This window comes from Oreochromis aureus, linkage group 2 (genome assembly GCF_013358895.1).
Source record: "Oreochromis aureus strain Israel breed Guangdong linkage group 2, ZZ_aureus, whole genome shotgun sequence".
Taxonomy (NCBI): Eukaryota; Metazoa; Chordata; class Actinopteri; order Cichliformes; family Cichlidae; genus Oreochromis; species Oreochromis aureus.
This window is the reverse complement of record NC_052943.1, coordinates 4,829,491-4,850,029: the sequence shown is the minus strand read 5'-3', so window position 1 is coordinate 4,850,029 and position 20,539 is coordinate 4,829,491. Positions and strand designations below refer to the sequence as shown.

Sequence of the window (20,539 nt, the reverse complement as noted above, 5' to 3'; positions counted from 1 at the left end):
CTAACTTAAACCTACTCCATCCTCCCTATTCTGGTATTTTAAAGAGTACTTAGCAGAAATATTAAGCAACCTAACTAATAGGGTTGCAAACTCCCAGCAAAAAAAAAAAAATAGGGAACCACCCCCCACCCTCCACCTCATGATGCTTAATCGATGTAATCAACTTTAATTTGATGCAGGGTGAAAAAAAATGCACAGAAACAAATTATTTTTCAAGAATAATTAAATAGATTCAACATCTTTCTTCAACAGAATTGCAGAATTCACAGATGGTACCTTCCCAAGTACTATAGCTTACTAGGGTATATAGACTTAAGAGTTACTATATATAGTAATGGACTTCTATACATTTTACATCAGATTAAAACTTTGGGAGTAAGATTCAGATAATTATTAATTAAAAGCTAGATATTTTAAATGAGAATAAGAAAGAAAAGTATGTCTTTGTGCCCCCTTTTCCCTGTTCATGCCCTATCGGCCCCCCTGGCTAAACTTTGCTAGATCCGCCCCTGCACAGTTACCAGCCGTCAGCTACGTAGAAAAGGATCCTGGTCTAGAAAGTAATATTAAATAAATTCTAACAACAGCTTATCAAGCTTAAACGTGCTGCTGTTGTTCAGCCGCTGGTTTCCTCTTTCTGGTGCAAAGTGGGCCAAAAACAAAGAAGAGAGATGGACTCGTGACAAAAAAGCCGATCAGCTGATCGTTAAGCAGTTTAACGATTGAAGTAGCGGCAGGAAGGTGAGGGAGAGGCAGTCACTCCACATATCGGTTGTTAAGCTTAACGTGGGAATGCTTTACAAACATTCAGAGATGAACTTACACACTTGCTTTACTTCTCTCTGGGATAACTTCCTCAGAGATGAAATGCTGGTTTGGTAGTGAGGCTACAAATACACACAGCCACTCTATCACGTGAGGCATACTGCTGCAACGTGCTACGGTTATGAGCCGAGTTACGCCGTGTTGCAAGTTTTGTGCGATGCTTTTTTGATATTTAATGGATCGGATTACATTTTTTATTTTTCGCCGATATCCGATCCAGTAATTTAGGTCAGTATCGGACCGATACCGATACGTAATATCGGATCGGTCCATCTCTAGTAGAGATATCCATGCTAGCATGTTAGCTGCTATTGATATTGCTAAAGTTTATATTGTTGCAGTCATGTCTGACATTACTTGACATGACAGGTATTTTTTTAACCCATCATTTCTTTTTCAGCCACCATCCTGGTGAAAATGTGCCATGCTGTTTTGCCTGGCACAAAACGACACATGAAACATACGAGGACAATCATTCTTGCATATGTAGTTTCATTTTGCCACTGTGCTCTCAGACTGCCTCGCTAAAGAGATGATAAAGAAACGTTGCCTTCTGATTCAGCTTCGATGACCCTCATCCTGCATGCCATATAGCTGTGCCTGAATAAACTCAGAGGAAGGGTGCATTACAGGATGCTTTGGAAGTGATCTGGAACGAAGGTGGACACAGGTGGTGGGGCAGACAGGGAGCTGGAGTTTATTTGGATTGACCGTTTGGCGTGTGATTTTGTTTTGCTTTTGGCACATGTGTACGCCGGAAAATGACACAAAGGAGCAGAGCCATGAGGCGGGTGATGAACAAACATATAAGGAGGAGCTCTGAGAGAATGGTGAAAAGAAAAGGTGAGAGAACTTGTGGGAGAAAGCGTGATTTTTTTTCCCATTACAAACACAGACCCAGAGCCATTCCTGCTCCGTCCAAGCCGCCTGATCACGCTCGACCTCTTACCGTGGGTAGGGGTCTTGTCTCGCCGACGAATCCCCGTATTGCGACCCCTGTCATAGTCAGGTCCCGGCGGTCCGTCTCCTTCCAGCAAGGAGAAGTACTGACCGCTGTCCTGGTCCAGGTAGTAACTGACCGCCTCTGAACCTTTAGAGCCCGACTGGGAGCTAACGCTGTAGCGGCTGATGTCGTCACATGACATCAGACCCATCTCCTCCCTGGGGAGAGACAGCGCAGCTTGTCATCACCGCTGTCATGAGCGCACTCATCATCGTCGTATCATAATAATCAATATAATGGTCATCATCAGGCATCTGCCTGTGTGTGAGGCTGACCTGGTGCTATAGAGTCCGGAAACAGGGGAGAGGATATAGACGTCCTGCATGCTCGGTGCATCCATTTTGGACATGCCCAAAGTTCCACCGGGTGTAGGTGAGGTGCTGGTGGGGCTGGTTGGGACCGGCTGAAGAGAGAGAACAGAGAGAAAGGACGAGAGTCTTTAATGGGAGGATGGTGAGGGATCTCAGAGCACAACCTGCAGTAAGTGAGCATTAGATCTTTCCCTGCTTCACAGAAAAACAAACAAGCACACAGTTTACGGTCCTACAAGGGAATGGAGCCTTTTATTTGTGATATCCTGCTCGCGCTGCACCTGGCATTTGTTTTAAGAGCGAATCACAAACAAGAGAGTTATCTCCACACCGCTGTCATGTCGCCTATGTTGTTTTTTCCCTTTTTTAAATACCTGCCTATCCCAAGTTCAGTCACTTCACCATTCTGTCATTTTGTCTCAAGCGTCTTCGTTCACACAGGCCTCTCCACGTCTGTTCCCATGACAACCCCTCCTTCTCCCATGCTCTCTTTGCTCTTCCTCGGTTCTCACCCCTCTGTAAATCCCTCCCTGCATCCCGTGCCACAAGAAAAAGCAGGGACAGAGGGAAAGTAGTGTAGCCTTCTACCTATGCTTGACTCAAGGACACCCATTTGTCACGGGGTCCTCCGTGAGGACAGGATGCCTCGCCTCGGGGTCCTCCGTGAGGACAGGATGCCTCGCCTCTGATGTCACTGCGACTCAGTCCAAGTTTTTAAACGAATTATATTGATTCTCAGACGAAACAGCCGGGGGTGGCAAACGCTTAGCTCGTGCCGTCACCCCTCCACCCCCGAGCAAGACGTTTACAGATTTTGAAAAATGAAGTGTTTTACTGTCGGAGGAGTACGCTCCATTTTAGACGGAGACGACGCAAGTGAAGACAGACTGGATAAACAGATACGAAGCCTGAGCAACGGCAAAGTGGGCAGTGCTCTCATTACGAAAGTCCGTGGTTTCATCATTTCATCAGCAGCGCATTAATCAAATTCATTTCATATTCCAAACTTTCCATCCTCTCCCCTCCCTCGCCTCTATCCCCCAGGCTGCCTCTGTCTTCCTCGTCTCTCTCCCGCACAGCCCTCCACTCATAAAGGCAGCTTACAGTAAGGCGGCTTCACGATAAATAATGAAGGCGAGCTGGAAAGAGAACGACATGAGAGAGCAAATGAAATAGGACAAAGAGAGAAAGGGAAAGAGTGCTAGAGTGAGAGAGAGCAAGAGAGACAAAGAGGGAAAGAGGTGGGGGAGCTGTGCAGTTTGGTGACTCGAACTGAGTCTGAAAACAGTAATTTAGTGATTACAGCCCACTGCTCCCTGCATGGGAAAGGGATTGGGGGTAGAAGTGGGGAGAGATGGGAGTAACGCAGCAGGAGAAATTCTAGTCTGTTAAAACAACACTTAAAGCATTTGACCCCCGCTGTGTCCACTCTAGACTACCTAAGAATCTACCACTAAAACCTTTCCCAGACCAATTTTCCTCAGCCCACACACACACACACACACACACACACACATGCACACACACTTGACAAAGTAAAGGCCTTAAACGTTTAAGAATGTTCCAAAAAGGAGAGTTATTAAATTGAATGTTTTGCCATTCCTGGGATTCTTTTACTGAGTTAAATTCACTGAGCCTGCAATTTTCAAGTCACAATAGGCCTTATCCACTGCAGACAATTTGGTGTGTTAGAGTATAAAAAGCGTCCTTGTTTCACAGGAAGTCGTGCCGTTATGAGGCTATGCAACTCAGTTCATCCAGGATGTCAAACACTGCTGCGCTGCCTGATATGCCGGAGTGTCGTTTCCTGCCTGTTCCTTGGTTGTAGACAAGTTTTTAAAAAAAGTGCTATTATAGTAAAATGTGACACCAAGCAGTTCTTTACAGTGAGACTGTGGAACTGGCCCAAAACAGGTGACGCCCACACTGGCACAAAAAGACACCTTGTGTGTAATTTTTGATACTACACACTTTAATGAAATGGCAGTATTTGACCAGGCTGAAGTATCAGGAAAGTCACCTTTGGTGTATCAAAATAACAACAAAATCCCATTGAATAAAGTGATATAATGTCATATTCAACTCAATTCAGTTTTATTTATATAGATGCTTCATATTGTAAGGTAAAGATCCTACAATAATTGAGAGAAAACCCCAACAATCATATGACCCCCTGTGAGCAAGTACTTGGCGACAGTGGGAAGGAAAAACTCCCTTTTAACAGGAAGAAACCTCCAGCAGAACCAGGCTCATGGAGAGAGGACAGTTTAGATGTGTCTGCACCAACATTTCTGTTCGATCAGCACATTAAACATGTTTTGACTAGAACTAAACTGTCATCACACCTTCACATTTTCCACATGATGTGTAAATATCACGCGAGTAATTTGTGTTCTTGATAACAATCAGTATGTTGACATACGTGAAATGTGCAGCAATTCTTTCACACCCACTCAGACGAGATAATGAGTGTTGTTGTGGTCCGACTTTCCTCAGGTGCAGCTTTCAGGTCAAAAATAAATGTGGTATTTTAAAGGTTTGGGGGTTTACACGTGCTAACCGTTGGGGGTAAGGGGAGGAAGACAGGACAAAAGACACGATGTGGAAGAGAGTCAGAGGTAGTGCTGGGCGATATGGAAAAAATATTTATCACGATATGAATTATTTTATATCACGATAACGATATATATCACGATATACCACCTGACCTGTGGTCATCTGGAAAGTATGCAGTCTGTAAACAGCGAGTGGAGAGGGTGCAGTCTTTGTTTTGAGTTACCGTAAAGCATGTCGCAAATCCGGGTGCACGTAAAGCAGCACCATGTCGCAAAACCACAAGACGGAGTTTCTTTGCAAAAAATATCATTTTTTTTATACTTTATTTTCTCATGCATAAAGTTAAGAGCATGTATAGTGAGAAGACAACACTAATATATTTGCCACAGGCTATTTAACCCTTTAAGACCTACCATAGAACCAAGTCCGCCAGAGCTTATCTTTACATTTTACATGCTGTAGTGCCATTTGTGGGAGCATTTCAAGTTGCTATACATCAATACAACCGTTATAGCCCAAATTTTAATGATATGTATGCATTAAGTCCATAGTAACTACATAAATTGCAAAAAAGTGCAATGAACTACAAAAAAATTGAAAATCGTTTGTTTTGTTTTTTTACATATATTTCTAGTTAGAAATTTAAGAGGCTTATCCCTCAAAACTGTAAATACAAAAAAGTTGCACAAAATAGTTTCCAACCACGAGAAATTTATTTTGAGTGTCTTCATAGTTTTATTTTCGAGATACACTAATTTTTATATACTACAGGAAACATGAAAATAAATATTATAATGCAAATTTGCAAAAAAAACCAGCATGTGCATCAAAATAAACTATTTCCAACAGTGTCATTTGACTTCTAAGCATCCCAGAAATGATACAGAAAAGCATAAAGTCAAACATGACTTTTAAAAACTACATTTTCCGTGAAAATGACGTCACTTCCGGTTTCAGACTGGTAATGGCGGACATGCGATAGTTCGCGCTGACTTATATTCCAGCTTAGGAAGTCTTATGAACAGCTGATCGGATCGGCAAAGCGTGTTTCTGGAATATTGTTTTTGTTCCTGGAAGTGCTTTTTATGCAATTTTTGCAAAGCTAAATGTGGAAGGAAACCGTGACCTAGGACAAGCTGATGGAATAAGATGTAAGTACAAGTCCTACAGTTTCATATGCAAAAAAAAATTATTGCGCTACCTTCCAGTTCTACAGGGATTTAAAAATAGTTAGGCAAAACGGAGTGTGCCTGCTCCGACCGGTTGTAAAGGGTTAATGATATATTTTATGTAATAATTTATAAAATTAGGGTTACAAACGATAGAAGACAAATGGCACGATAGACACTTTTCTATCGTCCACACGATATATATCGTCATATCGCCCAGCACTAGTCAGAGGTGAATAATAACTAAAGATTAAATGCAAAGTTGTGTATGAACACACAGACAGTCAAATGAGGTGATGGCTGGATAACCCACCGTGTCAAAAAGCTCAAATGGATCCGTTTTTTTGGGATGTGGTGGACAGGATGTGCATGAATCTGCTGCAAACGTTTTAAGCTATCATGTCAGTATGGCCCAATATCCCCCAAGTATTAGCAAAGTGTACATAATGAAGTGGCCAGTGACTATATTTAAAGCAAGCCCATGTGGAAAAAAAAGAAATGGCATATACCGATGTGTCAAATTAACAGTGTGACATTTGGGGAAATGTAATTATTTGGTTTAATGCCTCTAGTTAGATGAAGAGATTGATACCACCCTCATATGACTGCACTGAGTATGAAACTAGGAGCTGAAAACACAACACAGCACAATAACAGACCAAAAAAACGACCTGTGATTATTTAAAAAAAAAAAAAATCAATAAGCTCCCTCGCACTCAGCTAGCCAATCAATTAATAGCTTAACTGCCAATACATGTTGCCCAAAATAGCAGGTTTTTATCAAGAGTAATGATTTATATGTCTGAGCATGTAAGAGATTTATGAAAGCAGGGTCACAGACAACGTGTGGCGCATGTGTGACCTGTGACGTGGATGCTCTCAGTAACACATACATGTTGCAGCAGCCCAGAAGACATTCATGCAAGAATGCATGCATGCGGTATGCATCATCATGGTAATCCTCGTGTTCTCTTTTAAAACCCTTTCACAGCGTCAATGTAATGACAGTGAATCATCAAATTGCTTTTACTCCTTCCTGCTGCTCACATACTGGCACACACATAGAAAGAAAGAGAGAGAGATATGTCATTATTTAGGAGAATAAAAGACGTTGCCATGGCAGGATTTCGGGAGCTTGGAATCACATGATAACATGCCGAGATAAATTGTTTCCTTTGTGGATTCAGTTATAATCCAGCTGTACATTTGCCACATTTCAGCTAAACTTCGCAGCCCGTACAATTCATCCTCCAAAATTGAGCTCAGAGGTGCGAGTGCGCATGTCTTCTCTATGTGTGTTTGATTTGGAAGCGTTCATGTACAGTAATGCATCCAAAAACCAGCGCTTACAGAGTGCAGTGACCCAGTTCCCTCGCCTCTCAAAGGAGCAACGGGTCCGATAACGGGAATCATCTCTCCGCATGCGTGCACAAACACGTACAGTAACACACTTGCTCCGACACCCAGATGGACAAGCGTGCATGCGGCCAAGCTCAGCAATGTGCGCACACCCACCTCTCTTCACCGCACACACACACATGCTCACACACAAACAGGCTGTTTAGCAAGATATTTTGGATTCAGTGAATTATCTCCAGTATTTGCTGAGTAGCAGCTCTTGTTTCAGAGCCAGTGGAGCTGCCTGTAGTTGCTTATGAATAATTAAGAGCTCCGGTCTTTCTGAGAGAGAACAAAACTAAAACACTCCTTTCTTCTCTTCTCCAGCAGATATCTCTGCGCTCTGATCTGGGCCCCTCATGGCGCGTTTATGTCTAAGCAGTCCATCAGAGTAGAATTCCCACAATCCCCTGCCCATGCATAAATATAACAATAAGCTCCTGATGACAACTCGGGGGCTGTGATAACAAGGCAGCAACCTGGAAACGAGAAGAGTCTTATACCTTGTTTTAATGAAGTTGATCGCTATTGCACAGTTTCAATAGGTTCTACCCAGAAGCTGCAAGTTCTGCATAAACAAACACTTGCATGCACGCCAATATGCTCACAGTCATGTAGAAAACACAGAATGAAAAAAAGGAGCATTACAAAAAATACAAACAAACAAAAGAAACCCTCAAAAAGCCAAAGCGCAGCTGAACACTGAGCAGAGATCAAAGCATACATGTAGCATGTAAATGAATTAGCCTGACGCTGAGATAAAAATAGCAGTCGTGCAACACAGGAGCTTGACAAAACATTCGGCGCTTCAGAGAGCACTCAGGCAGCATCAGACTAGCCCTCGCCTCACCCCTCCGTCCGTCTCGGCACAGCTTGTTCTTTCTGTGCGCCTAAATTGCTCAGTGATATTTCTGGGCGGCGAGTGACAGATTAACAAAGTATTTGCCCTTAAGTGAAATGTGTACACCCACTATGAGCTGCAAGACTTCAAACAGGCGTTCCACCTTTAAGATCTACAGTACATTAAAAATTTACTCGCCTTTGAAAACGAGACGTTCTCTGGGGCAAAGGTTGAATGAATCGGGACTAAAGTCTCAATAAATCTGAATGTGAGCAGGAGGGGAATGGGATGGGGCCCCCTCGGGTGACCTTTCGTTGCCTAAACTCTTTCTCTCTAGCATAAAACTTTAGGCCACGTTGCGCTATTTACATCCTTCACACAAGATCGAAATAAAGTACAGATTTAATTAGGTAGTTTCCCCTTCACTGCTATGATTTTTTAGCATTATTGCTGTTTAATAAAAAAAGCAAGCCTTCTGTATGCCTAAATTCTCTTCAGGTTGAGCATTAGCTGCCTACGCATTTGTGAATGGCTTTGAGCGGTGCCAGCAGTGTGGCAAATGGTAAAAAAGATTTCTCAAATGCTCAACGGGAGGACTGATACAAGGTCAATCAGGGAATAAGTTTCTTTTAAAACAATATTCTTTTAAAATGCCAGGAGCAGAATGCAGAGTGTGGGCAGTAAAAACAAGAGTGAGAGTGAGTCAAAGATGGAAGTACTACACAGGTTACTACATGAGAATTTACACTGTAGCTATCGAGTGTGCTGATAAGGATGCATGAGACTAAACAGAAGGGGAGTAAAACAAGTCTAGATGTCCAATTATTAATTTCTGACATCCCTGTTCAAATTTTAGTCACAGTAATTCTTCAAACTGAGTCTGTTTGTCCAGTCAGCATGCGAGGCATTAATGCGTCTGTGAGTTGTGCTGGTGTTTACCTGCAAGCCCAGTGGTTTCCAGCGGACGTTCCTGAGCAGAGCTGGCGTGGAGCTCAGGGTGTTCTGGGGCCTTTTCTTCAGCGTGAGGATGACTCCACATGGGTCCTCTCTTAGAGCATTCACCAGGTTCTTCAGCTGCCAGCCCACCTGAGAAGCACACATACCAGGCTACCGAAACGACTGCTGCAAACTGCTGCACACAATGAATCAGGCTCAGCTGCATCTGCTGTGGAAAACCACCATGCACAGCAGCAGATATATGGCGGACTGCTGCTGCAAACCACCACACACATGCTTCTGATACTGCTTGTCCAAAACAGTGTATGTTTCTAGGACATATACCTTCTTTTTTTACAGACAGAGAGTAATAGTAGTATTAAAGAAATTATTAGAAAAGCCACTGGAGCAGCTCTAATATACAGCTTAGACAAACCAGCATCCTATGAGGAACTTCTGTTTTAAATGCATAATAGATGGATAACATCACTGCCAGCCATTTCCATTCATGTTATACACAAATATTCCCTACAAAGATAGGATTATCTAACATGCTAACTTCACACCTACCTAAACAGTACCTGCTAGCTTTCAAAATATCACCTGCTTTCAATCTTTGTATGTCTGTCTTGTAAGATTTGTTAATGTGATTGGGCAAAATTGGTTAGTTGGCACACAGTGATGGACAGCTAAGTTTATTTTTCACTAGTGCCTGCCCTTATCCGAAAACGTTCCAAGCATGATTTCCAAGCCAAGTCGACTTTCAGTCCGTTTTCTTCAGCACTCAGTGTCACAGGGTTGCTGGAGCCTATGCCAGCTGTCATAAGGCAAAAGGCAGGGTTGCCAGTTTGTGGCAGGGCAAACAAATTGAGACAGAAAACCTTTTACAGTCACATTCACACCTACGGCCAATTTAGAATCCCCAATTAACCCAATATGCATTTTTTTTTAACTGTGGGAGCAAGTCAGATTGCCTGGAAAGAACCCACAGGTGTGCATGTAATACCATCTATAATAAACCTCTAGTTTGCAATTTCTGAAACTAGTTACCAAATTAGTTTAGAGTTTGCTATTTAACTCAAAGCTAAAATTTGATGTAGTCTAATACAAGCACGTCTAACCTAAAAGGGAAAAATGTTCAGATTTAATAGTGGCAAACATACAAGCTGCAACACAGAGTGTTTGAATGCTAAACTTTGTAGCCTTAAGCAGAGCAAAAAACTGACCACTGTGGCCCCACTGGTCTAAAAGAAGTGTCATATTTAAATAGAGGGTTGCTTAGTCAGTATAGTTAGGCCTAAGGAATGCAGAGAAGAGAGAGAAAAAGGAGCGCTGACTGCAGCAATTCTGGCCGGCCTGTCTCCAGAGCTCGAAGCAGTCGTCAGGCCATTGATTGGCTACACTGGTCTCAGCCACTGTAAGCGTCCGCAGAGGCCACATACACTCGCATGCACACTCAGCCACACACACACAGAGACAGAGCTGCTCTGACCTTATTCCTGACATAATGATGACCTGCCTGTGTCAGCCTGTAGCGTCCACTTTCCCCCTCTGCAGTTCAGAGCTCTGAGTTCAGTCAGTGTTCAAATGCAGGAAGAGCCTGGGTCAAAGTGAGTTACTGCTGTCTGTTCTCTCCTGCCACTTAAACCAAAAAGGGGTTATTCCTGGACACACTAGAACTGGTGCCATTCATCTGTGCTGTAATTTACCAATGTGAACTGTTGAGCTCAAGCTCAAATCCTTGTGCGAGGGGTAAGGACATTTATCAAACTGAAGTGCAGAAACAAATAGTTCCTGTCATCAAAACACCTTCAAGCATCTAAAGCTAGCTTTGAATCTCTGGTCAGATTTTAAATCTTGTTTATTAATCAGATTTAATACATTAATCAGATTTGAAATAAAAGTCGACTCGTTTTAGACAAAGCTTTAAACAGCTGCGTACGCTCAAAGAACATTTACCATTTAAGCATGTTGGCCTCTTTTATGGTAGGAAAACTTCAACATGTTGGGACATTCTGTCCAAAGCTTTTCGTGCTTGGCTGCTGAGCTGACTGCTAGCAAACTGTCTGTTTAGCAGTTGAAGTGACAACCACACAACAATTAGCCAAGCTTAGTGTAATCACTTGGGAAATGGTGGAAACAGGTAGCTCAAATCTGACAAAATGTACAAAAAACTACAAAAAACTTTGTACCAGTGCTTCTGAAGTTTAACAATTAGTGCAATATCTTGTTTGTTGAAGCAAACATTGCCCCCACCTCACTTAGCTATGCTAAGCTAATCCTGCCGTGTCTGTAGTTTTGAAGCTACATGAGTTGATAAGACTGTGGTTCGAAGCTGAACTCGACTTTTATCAAGCTAAACTTTTGTTTCTTCCATGACTTTAAGCTCCACAGCAACATAGTGCATTATACACTAAAAGGGTTCACACAGCTACTCGTAACCAGCCGAGTTTAGGTCTCCTCTCTTATACAAATACACAGATAGCAAAGGGAAGCAGAGAGAGACCTAACAAAATAACAGAGCATAAACTGCTGCTGGAGAGCTTTTTTCAAATCCCAGGGGTCTTCATTATTTTCCCAGATGCTATTACCTCCACATAATTATGCTGCCTCTTCAAACAATCAGTTTTTTATTTGAGCAAATTCCACATTTTTCCTCAGAAGACGAGCTGAGCTAAAAAAAACTCCCTGTTTTGAAGTGAGTCTCAAAAAAACCCCAAACCCTCATTCACAGACACGAAGGCAGCGTTGTTGCTTAATAGGCCTACATAATGATTCCATAATGTAACGGAATTTGTACAATCCATATTCACACTAATGTAATTTTAACTTTGAAGGCTGATAAGATGAACTTATCAATTGCTGTTGACAGTTACAGTTTACTGGTGGTGTGTATCCGTCTTTACTCTTTAGCAGCTCAATTTGGGATTGAACGAAGAGCTGTGTTGACTGGAGACTTCCCTCTGCTGTCTCCCCCCCTCCCTTCTCTTTTTCTTTTTATCCCCTTACTCTTCTCCCCAAGTCCCTCTTTACTTCCTCCTCCCTCCCTCCCACCAACTCTCCCAGCTCTGCCTCAGCATCTCAGCCTCCCCCAAATGCTTCAGCCCCCCGCTCTACCGTACACGCACACACACCTCTGTTTCCCCCACTGCTTATCTCCTACCCCAGAGTGAGGTATCAGAGTGGTGAGGGTCTAGCTGAGGGAGTAATGAAGGGTTGGAGCTGAGAGCCTGGCAGGGTGCGATCTGCACCGTCACCCCGAGGAGAGAGAGACAGAGATAACACGTACCTCCCTCACATGTCAATCAGAACCGCTCCCAAGCCCCTGCATGCATGCTTTCGCATGAGCAACACCTATCGAGATGCACAAGGAAATTCATACGGGAAAAAAAGCAGACAAAAGACGTCTGCACACAGACACAACACTCCCCCCTCCCCCCTTCAGAAATCTCATATAAACACTGGAACAAATTGTTTGTGCCCGAGCTGACAGCACAGGCCATAGATAGGCGCGTCCAATCACATGCCCTCACAAGCCATCGTTCCATTTAAAATGGCTGCCCATTTCTGTGCTTTCCTCTGATGTGATGAGTTATAGGCAGAATACAGCTTTTCACACATGAAAGTGGAACATGGGCTCTCATTTCAAACAGGACGCCTCCTTCAGGGTTTTTTTTTTTTTGACAATAGGAAGAAATTCCAGAAAGAGTGAGCTGATAATCACACTGGTCTGAATAAAGGTCTTCTAACAATTGCCCTATAATCTGCTTCTGCCTCTAGCCTAATTAGCCTATATAGCAACACAGGCACAGGACAGGAAGCACCATGGTGGCAGCAGTGGTGGTGGCGGCAGACATTATGTACCTTGGCACCTCCTTAACATAGCACATAATGGGAACAAAAGACTGCAGTCACGGTGGAAACAAATGGAAAGGACCTTTCCTGTGATTTTTTATGCCTACAGTGTTGTGTTTGGCAGGTCTTTAGCTCACCACTGTCTGGTGGTTGACTTGGATCACCTCATCCCCTGGATGGATCTTCTTACACTGATCTGCTGGAGACTGCAGAGGCAAAAAATGGAGGACAAAAACAGACAATGGAAACAAATTTAGGCGAATACTGAGGCAACAGAATTGGGGTTGGTGGAGGATCAACCTTTCAAATGAGTGAAACAAAAACTCACATTCTCTGTGGTTCCGGTGATAACATGGAGTCCATCATATGTTGATTTTATATACATCCCCTGAAGCGCAGGCAAACACAGACAGCCAGGGTGGATTTAGTATAAGAGTACACAGGGAAATACATCATATGTACAGTACTGTGCAAAAGTCTTGAGCTGCTTCTTGTGTTTTTATATTTTGCTAGATAAATGGGAATTAGGTGCACCGGTTTATGAGCGGTTTACACGGTAAGGGAAAAACAGATTTTGCATAATACTGACAAAGTTGATTGTTTAATACAGCATGAACTCTCTTAGCCAAGCTTTATTGTAATTTCTACAAGTAGTCTTCAGTAATAGTTCTCCGGGCTTGCTGAAGGACATTTAAAGCTCTTCTTTGCATGTTGTCTGGACTCTGTTTAGTTCTCTGTAAAGATGATCCCACAATGCTCTAATAACGTTGAGGTCCAGGCTCTGTAGAGGCCAATCCATGACTGATAAAGGTCCATTGTGTGATTTTCTACACAGGTATGCTGTTACTGTACTGGAAGTGTGTTTGGGATCATTGCCACGCTGAAAAATGAAGCTGTTGCCAATCAGACACCTTATAGACAAGACACTGGAAGCGAACCAATATTTCCATCCCGACCAAAATCCACCTTTTCTGGACACTGATCCTGCCGATTCTACTCTATGGATCCGAAACATGGACGGTGCTCAAAGTGGACCTCAACAAACTCGAAGTTTTCCAGATGCGTTGCCTTCGGCAGATATTACGAGTATCACTTCGAGACCGCCTTCGAAATGAGGACATCCGACGGATGTGCGACAACCAACCGCCAATCGAGGAGCAAATTCAAAAACGCAGATCGCGATGGTTTGGAAGTGTGTCGAATGGACGCGAGCCGACTACCACACCAACTCTTCTGGTGTAAACGACCCGCCCAGTGGAGAATCCAACAAATAGCACCAAAGAAAACATGGCTAAAACAGGTCGAAGATGACATCAGAGATTGCAGAATAAATCTCGACGAGGCCAGGACAATCGCCAACGATCGTCATGCATGGAAATGAGTTGTGAAGGAAATTCGACAACCATTGGCACCCACAGCAGCGAATAGGCTTAGGAGCCGATCCAGGCCTAACGCCAGATAGGGATCAAAGAAGAAGAAGAAGATAGACAAGACAACACCACTAAACCATGACAGAGCCTCCACCGTGTACATACATGTTGAAAATTACTTGAACAGAAATTTCCAGTTTGGATTCATCACTCCATCAGACCTGTTGCCACTTATTTTCAGTCCAGTTTTTGTGTAATTTGTTATCGTTTTCTCTCTGTTTCACTTCCTTCCTTGATAGTGACCCTACCACATAGACCATTTCTGATGAGGCTTCAGTGAACAGTCGGTGGATCAGCTAAAGGACCAGATACATTTCTCAGGTCTTCTGTCAGGTCTTTGCTGGAGGTTTTCCTACTTCTTAAGGACATGACTTCTCGTCTGCTGTAGATAGTTTTTTAGGCCTGCCAGTTCGACTTTTGTCCAGGACGCACTGCACTCCATGCCAGGATACAGCAAGTTGTTTGTCTAGAACTTTTTTGCCATTTTCAAGACTTCTGCACAGTGCTGCATATTTATCCTTTGACCTGAAAAGTGAGAACTTCAGACCTAGTTAGGAAATGTTTGCTGTGAGACTTCAACTGTACAGATGGATCATTTTAATGGAAACGCCATGAACCACCAAAACACTCAAAGCGCCGGTCCAAGTTCTGCACTCATACTTGACTGGGCTTTTTATGAGGCTACAGTTTTACAATCTTCAAACCATTCAGTGACAGTCTGTACCTGAAACATCCAGCTCTCATGACCTTAACCTGCAAAAAATAAACCAAGACCTGGAGTCTAGAAAATGTAAATTAAGAGCTGTATAAGTGCTTCCTGAAAGACTTTTAGGTTAGAAGATGCTATACAACTACAGGTTGCCTTTCACAGTAAAAATATAATTTAATCGATTGTTGAAATAAAACACTTGTTGATAAATGCAGCTTTAAAACAGCCTTAGCTTGTATGTTTGAGTGTGTGCATTCTCAAAGAGGTCCTCACCAGGCCTTCGTTTGGCATGATGCTGGTAAGGTGGACCACCTCCAGATGGGCAGACTGAGAGACCAGAGAGTCTGACGACAGAGAGATGATGTGATCGCATATCCCTGCTAAGGTCTTACACTGAAGATGGAGGCAAAGAGAGCAGAGAAAATGACAGGAAGAAAGAAAAAGGCAGAAAAAGAGGAAGACAGAAAGTTATTGAGATTGGTTTTGGGCCGCAAGGGATGCTGTGACCTAGCTGGAGGAGGTGAAACAGACATTATTTCATCAGATTGTTCCACATCGCCACTTCCATCAATCCAGCGCACAAACTGTTTCCTGTCACAGTCCGTCCGCAGGCATGCCCACAAGACACCGTCGCAGACAGAACAACACATCAGCTGTACTAGCCAGCCTGAGGTGTTCAGTTGACATTTTCTAACGTCTAAATTACAGAGCGCAGTTTCCATTTGTTTTTTTTTTATCTGTAACATTTGCCTGGATATCAATGAAACAAACAAAAAAAAGAAAAATTGTAAAACTGCTGTATTTTTTCCCCACACTGCACTTAAAGCCTATTCCTAATACATACAACATTACCCAATCCAAGCAGCGCTCACAAAAAGCATTGCCTCACCTGCCTTTGTTCTAAATAAACCTTGACTATATTTCAGGCTGTTTGTGTGCTCGGTCACGCATGCACGTTCATTTATCTTTGCCTTCTAATCTTAGTTGATTGACTGCAGGTGGTTTACAGACACTGTTACCCTGCTTATCCTCCTTCATAGCATCTCTTTGTAGTGCACACACACATGCTAGCACACATGCACACACGCTGAAATGTAACAGGCATACATGGAAGACAGACTAGAGCTACAGTATGTTTGTGAGTACCATGGCAGTGATGAACCCTGTGTGAAATAATCTTCTGATCTACGTCCTAATGAGCAATTACCAGATTACAGTTACGAAACGAACAGAGGAGATCTTCAGTCTACACACATGTGATACACACACACACCATAGCTCACAGCCTATGATTCATTCAGTGTGAAAGAAAAAGGTGGAGAATCTTCGGCGAGCTGGCTATGTGATGCTGTCTCTCACACACATACATCCACACACACCTGCATCTTTTTTTCTGAGTCACTTATTTAAAGATCGCCTTGTCTGCTTAGTATTATGTTTATACAGTAATATTATGTTCTAGCCAGCGTGTTCACATTACGTAATGGCATACCCAGCTCAGGCACCAAACAGCATTTTAAGTTTTAGTGAGGGTGGGTTTAAAGGTTGGTTAGGGGTAGAAACAACGAGAAAAGGTGCATTTATAATCCTGTATATAGAGCCATGCCAAGCTCCAACTCGAGCGACAATATTGGGGCTATACTTGTGCTCCTCTTTGATCATTAGACTAATAGTCCTAACCCGGGATTAACGGCGAGCAGAGAGACAAAAAGGCCACCGGTGCGGCTACTCTCGGCTCCTCTAGCTCTGACACCCTGGACCTTGATCTGACACGCCTCTCCAGCACCAGAGCACAGATTATAGGGAAGTTAACTTATGTGGCTGGCTGGCGTGAGATTTAAGAGCAGTCAAACAGAAAGCCAGACATAGTACACTGCCAAATGGATTAAGCTCTGGCGGAATCCCCCTCCTTCAGCAGCACCACCACCACATTTCTTATTCCCATTCTCTCCCGTGCTTTCGTCCTCATCGACTCGCGCCTTCTATCTCATGCACACGTACACATCGAGCACGGTTGCATAATGCATCCTCTGCACATGCATGGTCTCTCACATACACACACACACACACACTGCAGCAAGTATCAACCAAGACAGAGCGAAAGATGGAGAGGCGGAGAAGGGAAGAGGAAGAGAGAGAAAGAAGCAGAAAGGCAGGGAGGTGGGAGCGGGAGTCCGGGAGGAAAGGGGGAGAAAACAAGAGAAAGGGAAAACACACAACTAGGACAGTCTTATGTAATTCCTCTCATCCTTATGCATGCGTGCACAAAAAACACTCACTCATACACACTTCATGCTCCATCAGACACAGACTCACACATATTCATATCTTATAGCTCTTCTTTTCTATCTCCCTCTCTCTCTCTCTCTCACACACACACACACACACACACGCATGCACACTATCCTTGTCCATCTGATTGCTGCAGGCCGTGGTCTAAAAGAGAACAGAGTAGCAGTGAGTTTTGCATTATTGAGCAGAAGCTGAGATAGGTACAACTATCACTACAGTAAACAGTCTCTATTCCCCATGCTGGCTATACACTGGAGACTCTTAGATACTGTATGTCTGTCTGAATCAAACTGCATACAGTAGAATACTTGAGTGAAACTGTAAACCCAGTTATGTGAAATGACTGCTTTGTAAGTAAGATTTCAGACTGAAATGAGAGCAGAATTTGAAGAATCGCTCCCTTTAAAGCATTTCCTTTTAGAATAATCATATATTTATATAGATTGTTACGATAGGCTCTAGTGTCCTACAGTTATGGTATGTTTAGGTGGTGTTGCTGTAGACATTTGCTCCACTGTTTTGGAGCTCTGGATGAAAAAGTGCCAGCTGGAAATGTAATTAATCAACCAATGTTACTCACGGGTGTGTTTAACTCGTTTTCATCATTGCTGCATCTGAGAAACGTGTAGCTTTTAGTAGAAGCTGTAACAAACAGACATGAACCAGCTTGTTGCTGGTTATGTGGTGGAGAAGATGCTACTTATATCCACCTGCTATACCTGGAGGTCAAATCTAAACAATCTGAGATAAATAGTAAATAGTCTGGTTTTTATAAAGAGCTTTGAGTGCTCTAGTAGAGCAGAAAAGCACTTTAATGTAGCAAGTTACCATTTATGCTGAATCACCTCTGGCCGCTGTTATTTTAAAGTAAATAATCTTTAATTTCAGGGGTCACTAGGATTCAAATGTTAAAAATATGCTGTTTTCTTCCCCCTAATTCAGTTTCCAGCTATAATAAAATTCCATCGAGTCAACATAACACATTGGCTAGAACTAACCTATTTTTTTTTACCTAGCAACACAATAGAAAAAACTTTTTTGGGGACAAGTCCACTTGTCTAAGTCCAAATATAAGTGCCATTCTGTTTCAAAAACAGGGGATAAGATTGGATATTTGTGTTTGTTGTGTGTGCCTGCATGGTTTACTTCACCTTCACTTCATCTTTGTGGAAAACTCACAGTAAATAAGAGTCTGCGAGGAAGCTGGATCTAAAAACAAACAGCTCCTCCTCTCTCTCGCTCTTCATGCTGTTTCACTCTTTCACACATAAACCTCCCGCACATAACAGACTTAATCATGTGGGGCTCTTCGTCAGGCATTGATGGCTGTGCTTGAGCATGTAACTGCGTGTGCACATGGACCCATTTAAATATCTGAATTTGCCCGATGTCATTGTCCTGTGTCATTATTGGGGCTGTAACAGCAGAGGTAAATGACAGCTCAACCGAAGAGCTTATGGATGACAGAGTATCTAATGTGCATGTGCAAAAATATGCATTCCTTGAGCGTTTTCTTTGCCAAAAGATGCGTCAACAGTTTTTTCTGTGAGCTCCCCCTGCTAACATTTCATTTGGTTTCCTCCACCTGACCTTGAATGGCAGCAGGAAGTGTCCTAAACCAACTGTCAACCCAAATCAGACACTGGCTGCTCAGTCCGTTTCACACGTGGATGCAGACAGTTCCCCGTCATGGACGCACACATTTGCGCGCATGCACACACAACACACACACACACACACTTACACGGGTACGCTGAAGCTTTCAGAAGGCCTCGGGCTCATTTGCACTTTAACATGCACAAATTTGTGCCACACACTCGACCAAAAACAAACAGTACGCTGAAGTGCACGCACACACATGCCCACACACGCCCACACGCAAACACAAACGTCTAACTGAAGCGCACTCAAATGCACCAGTTTAGCTAATGCTTTTCTGTTTCACACACAGATTTTCTCTAAATGCTTTTATTTCTCAAAACCGGTGCAGAAGTCTGCCGGTAGATGTGAATTTCTGTCCTTGCAAATACTAGATGGCAGGTTTGTGCAATGAGCCAGCTGCTTGGAAATATGCGGATTACCACACGCTGCAGTTTCATGTGTGCTGTAACCACATGTGTGACAGTGCAACAATGAAGTGAAGCTAGCTGAGCATGAAAGTTCATTGTTGACCCCAAAAACTGACCGACAACTTTGAATGGTCGCTGATATTATAAGAAAAACTTACCACGTGAAGAATTTTATTCTCGGTCTCATACACAGTGCAGTCCTGTAGAAAAGAACAAAGAGGAACACATTAAGAAAACATCGACGTGAACATCCGCACTCCAGCTCAAGTGTCTTTCTCTAGTCCAAATATAACACTGAGGAAAGAAGGAAATGAGATAAATGAGATGCCCAACAGGAAGAAATGGAAGGCATGTGGAGAACCTGAGCAGTTGGCTATTTTGTTACAAACCCCTCTGCATTATGCTTGACAGTAGAGTGACGAGTTTTAGATCTACTCTGGAGTCTGCAGCATCAAATTCATATCTGGATTTATAAAATGACTTTATTTGAAGCTTGACAGAGTTTTATTCACCGACAGCTGATAGGTAATGCATTTCTGAGAAACCAGCCCACTAAATCCACCAGATGTGCACGGTAGCAGCTAATTCATCTGTCTGACGCATTAGTGCGGACGGCGCTGCCACCTTTGTCTGTCTCGCTGCACCCTGGCAGCCACATGTTCATTTGGCCCATTGTGGACCTGCGGTGGTCTCTTTCTCCTCGCTCTTCTTTGGCCCTTGTAACAGGGGATGGGTGTTATCTGCTCGGCTCCAGGACTCACTCTGGGCACAAGTACAAACACACTTTCACACACACTCTAAGCAGGCTCTTACTGGGAGGATATGAATGGGGTCCAAGAGAGGAGACATAGTTTCTGTCCAAACAATGAGATGGCTAAAGTACCAGAATGAGTATGCTGGATGTGTGCACATGTGTGTGTGTGTGTGTGTGTGTGTGTGTGCAATGTGGTGCATTAACATGAGGAATCGAGCCAGAGGGGAAGCAGAAGGAGGACAGGGAATTATAGGGATGAGAGACCCCCGGTTCACTGTTCAACAGAGCCTAAGTTAGGCAAGGGATGAGGTCTAACAGTGAGTCGATGAGTACGTTGCTTAAGGCTTTTATTGAGAGCCACTCGTCCCATCAGCCATGCTGCAAACAGCCT

The 20,539-nt window shown here is 43.2% G+C and overlaps 1 protein-coding gene across 1 annotated transcript in view; it reads right to left on the bottom strand.

The window, feature by feature from the left end:
- The window catches only part of si:ch211-26b3.4 (connector enhancer of kinase suppressor of ras 2), a 67,502-nt gene that overhangs the window by 25,128 nt on the left and 21,835 nt on the right, over positions 1-20,539 (bottom strand). The window contains exons 5-11 of the mRNA XM_039622769.1: positions 19,553-19,594; positions 15,307-15,426; positions 13,223-13,282; positions 13,032-13,100; positions 9,043-9,189; positions 2,104-2,231; positions 1,775-1,986 (exon numbers count right to left, since the gene is read on the bottom strand). Coding sequence (XP_039478703.1) covers positions 1,775-1,986; positions 2,104-2,231; positions 9,043-9,189; positions 13,032-13,100; positions 13,223-13,282; positions 15,307-15,426; positions 19,553-19,594 — 778 coding nt within the window. The remainder of the gene's footprint in view (positions 1-1,774; positions 1,987-2,103; positions 2,232-9,042; positions 9,190-13,031; positions 13,101-13,222; positions 13,283-15,306; positions 15,427-19,552; positions 19,595-20,539) is intronic.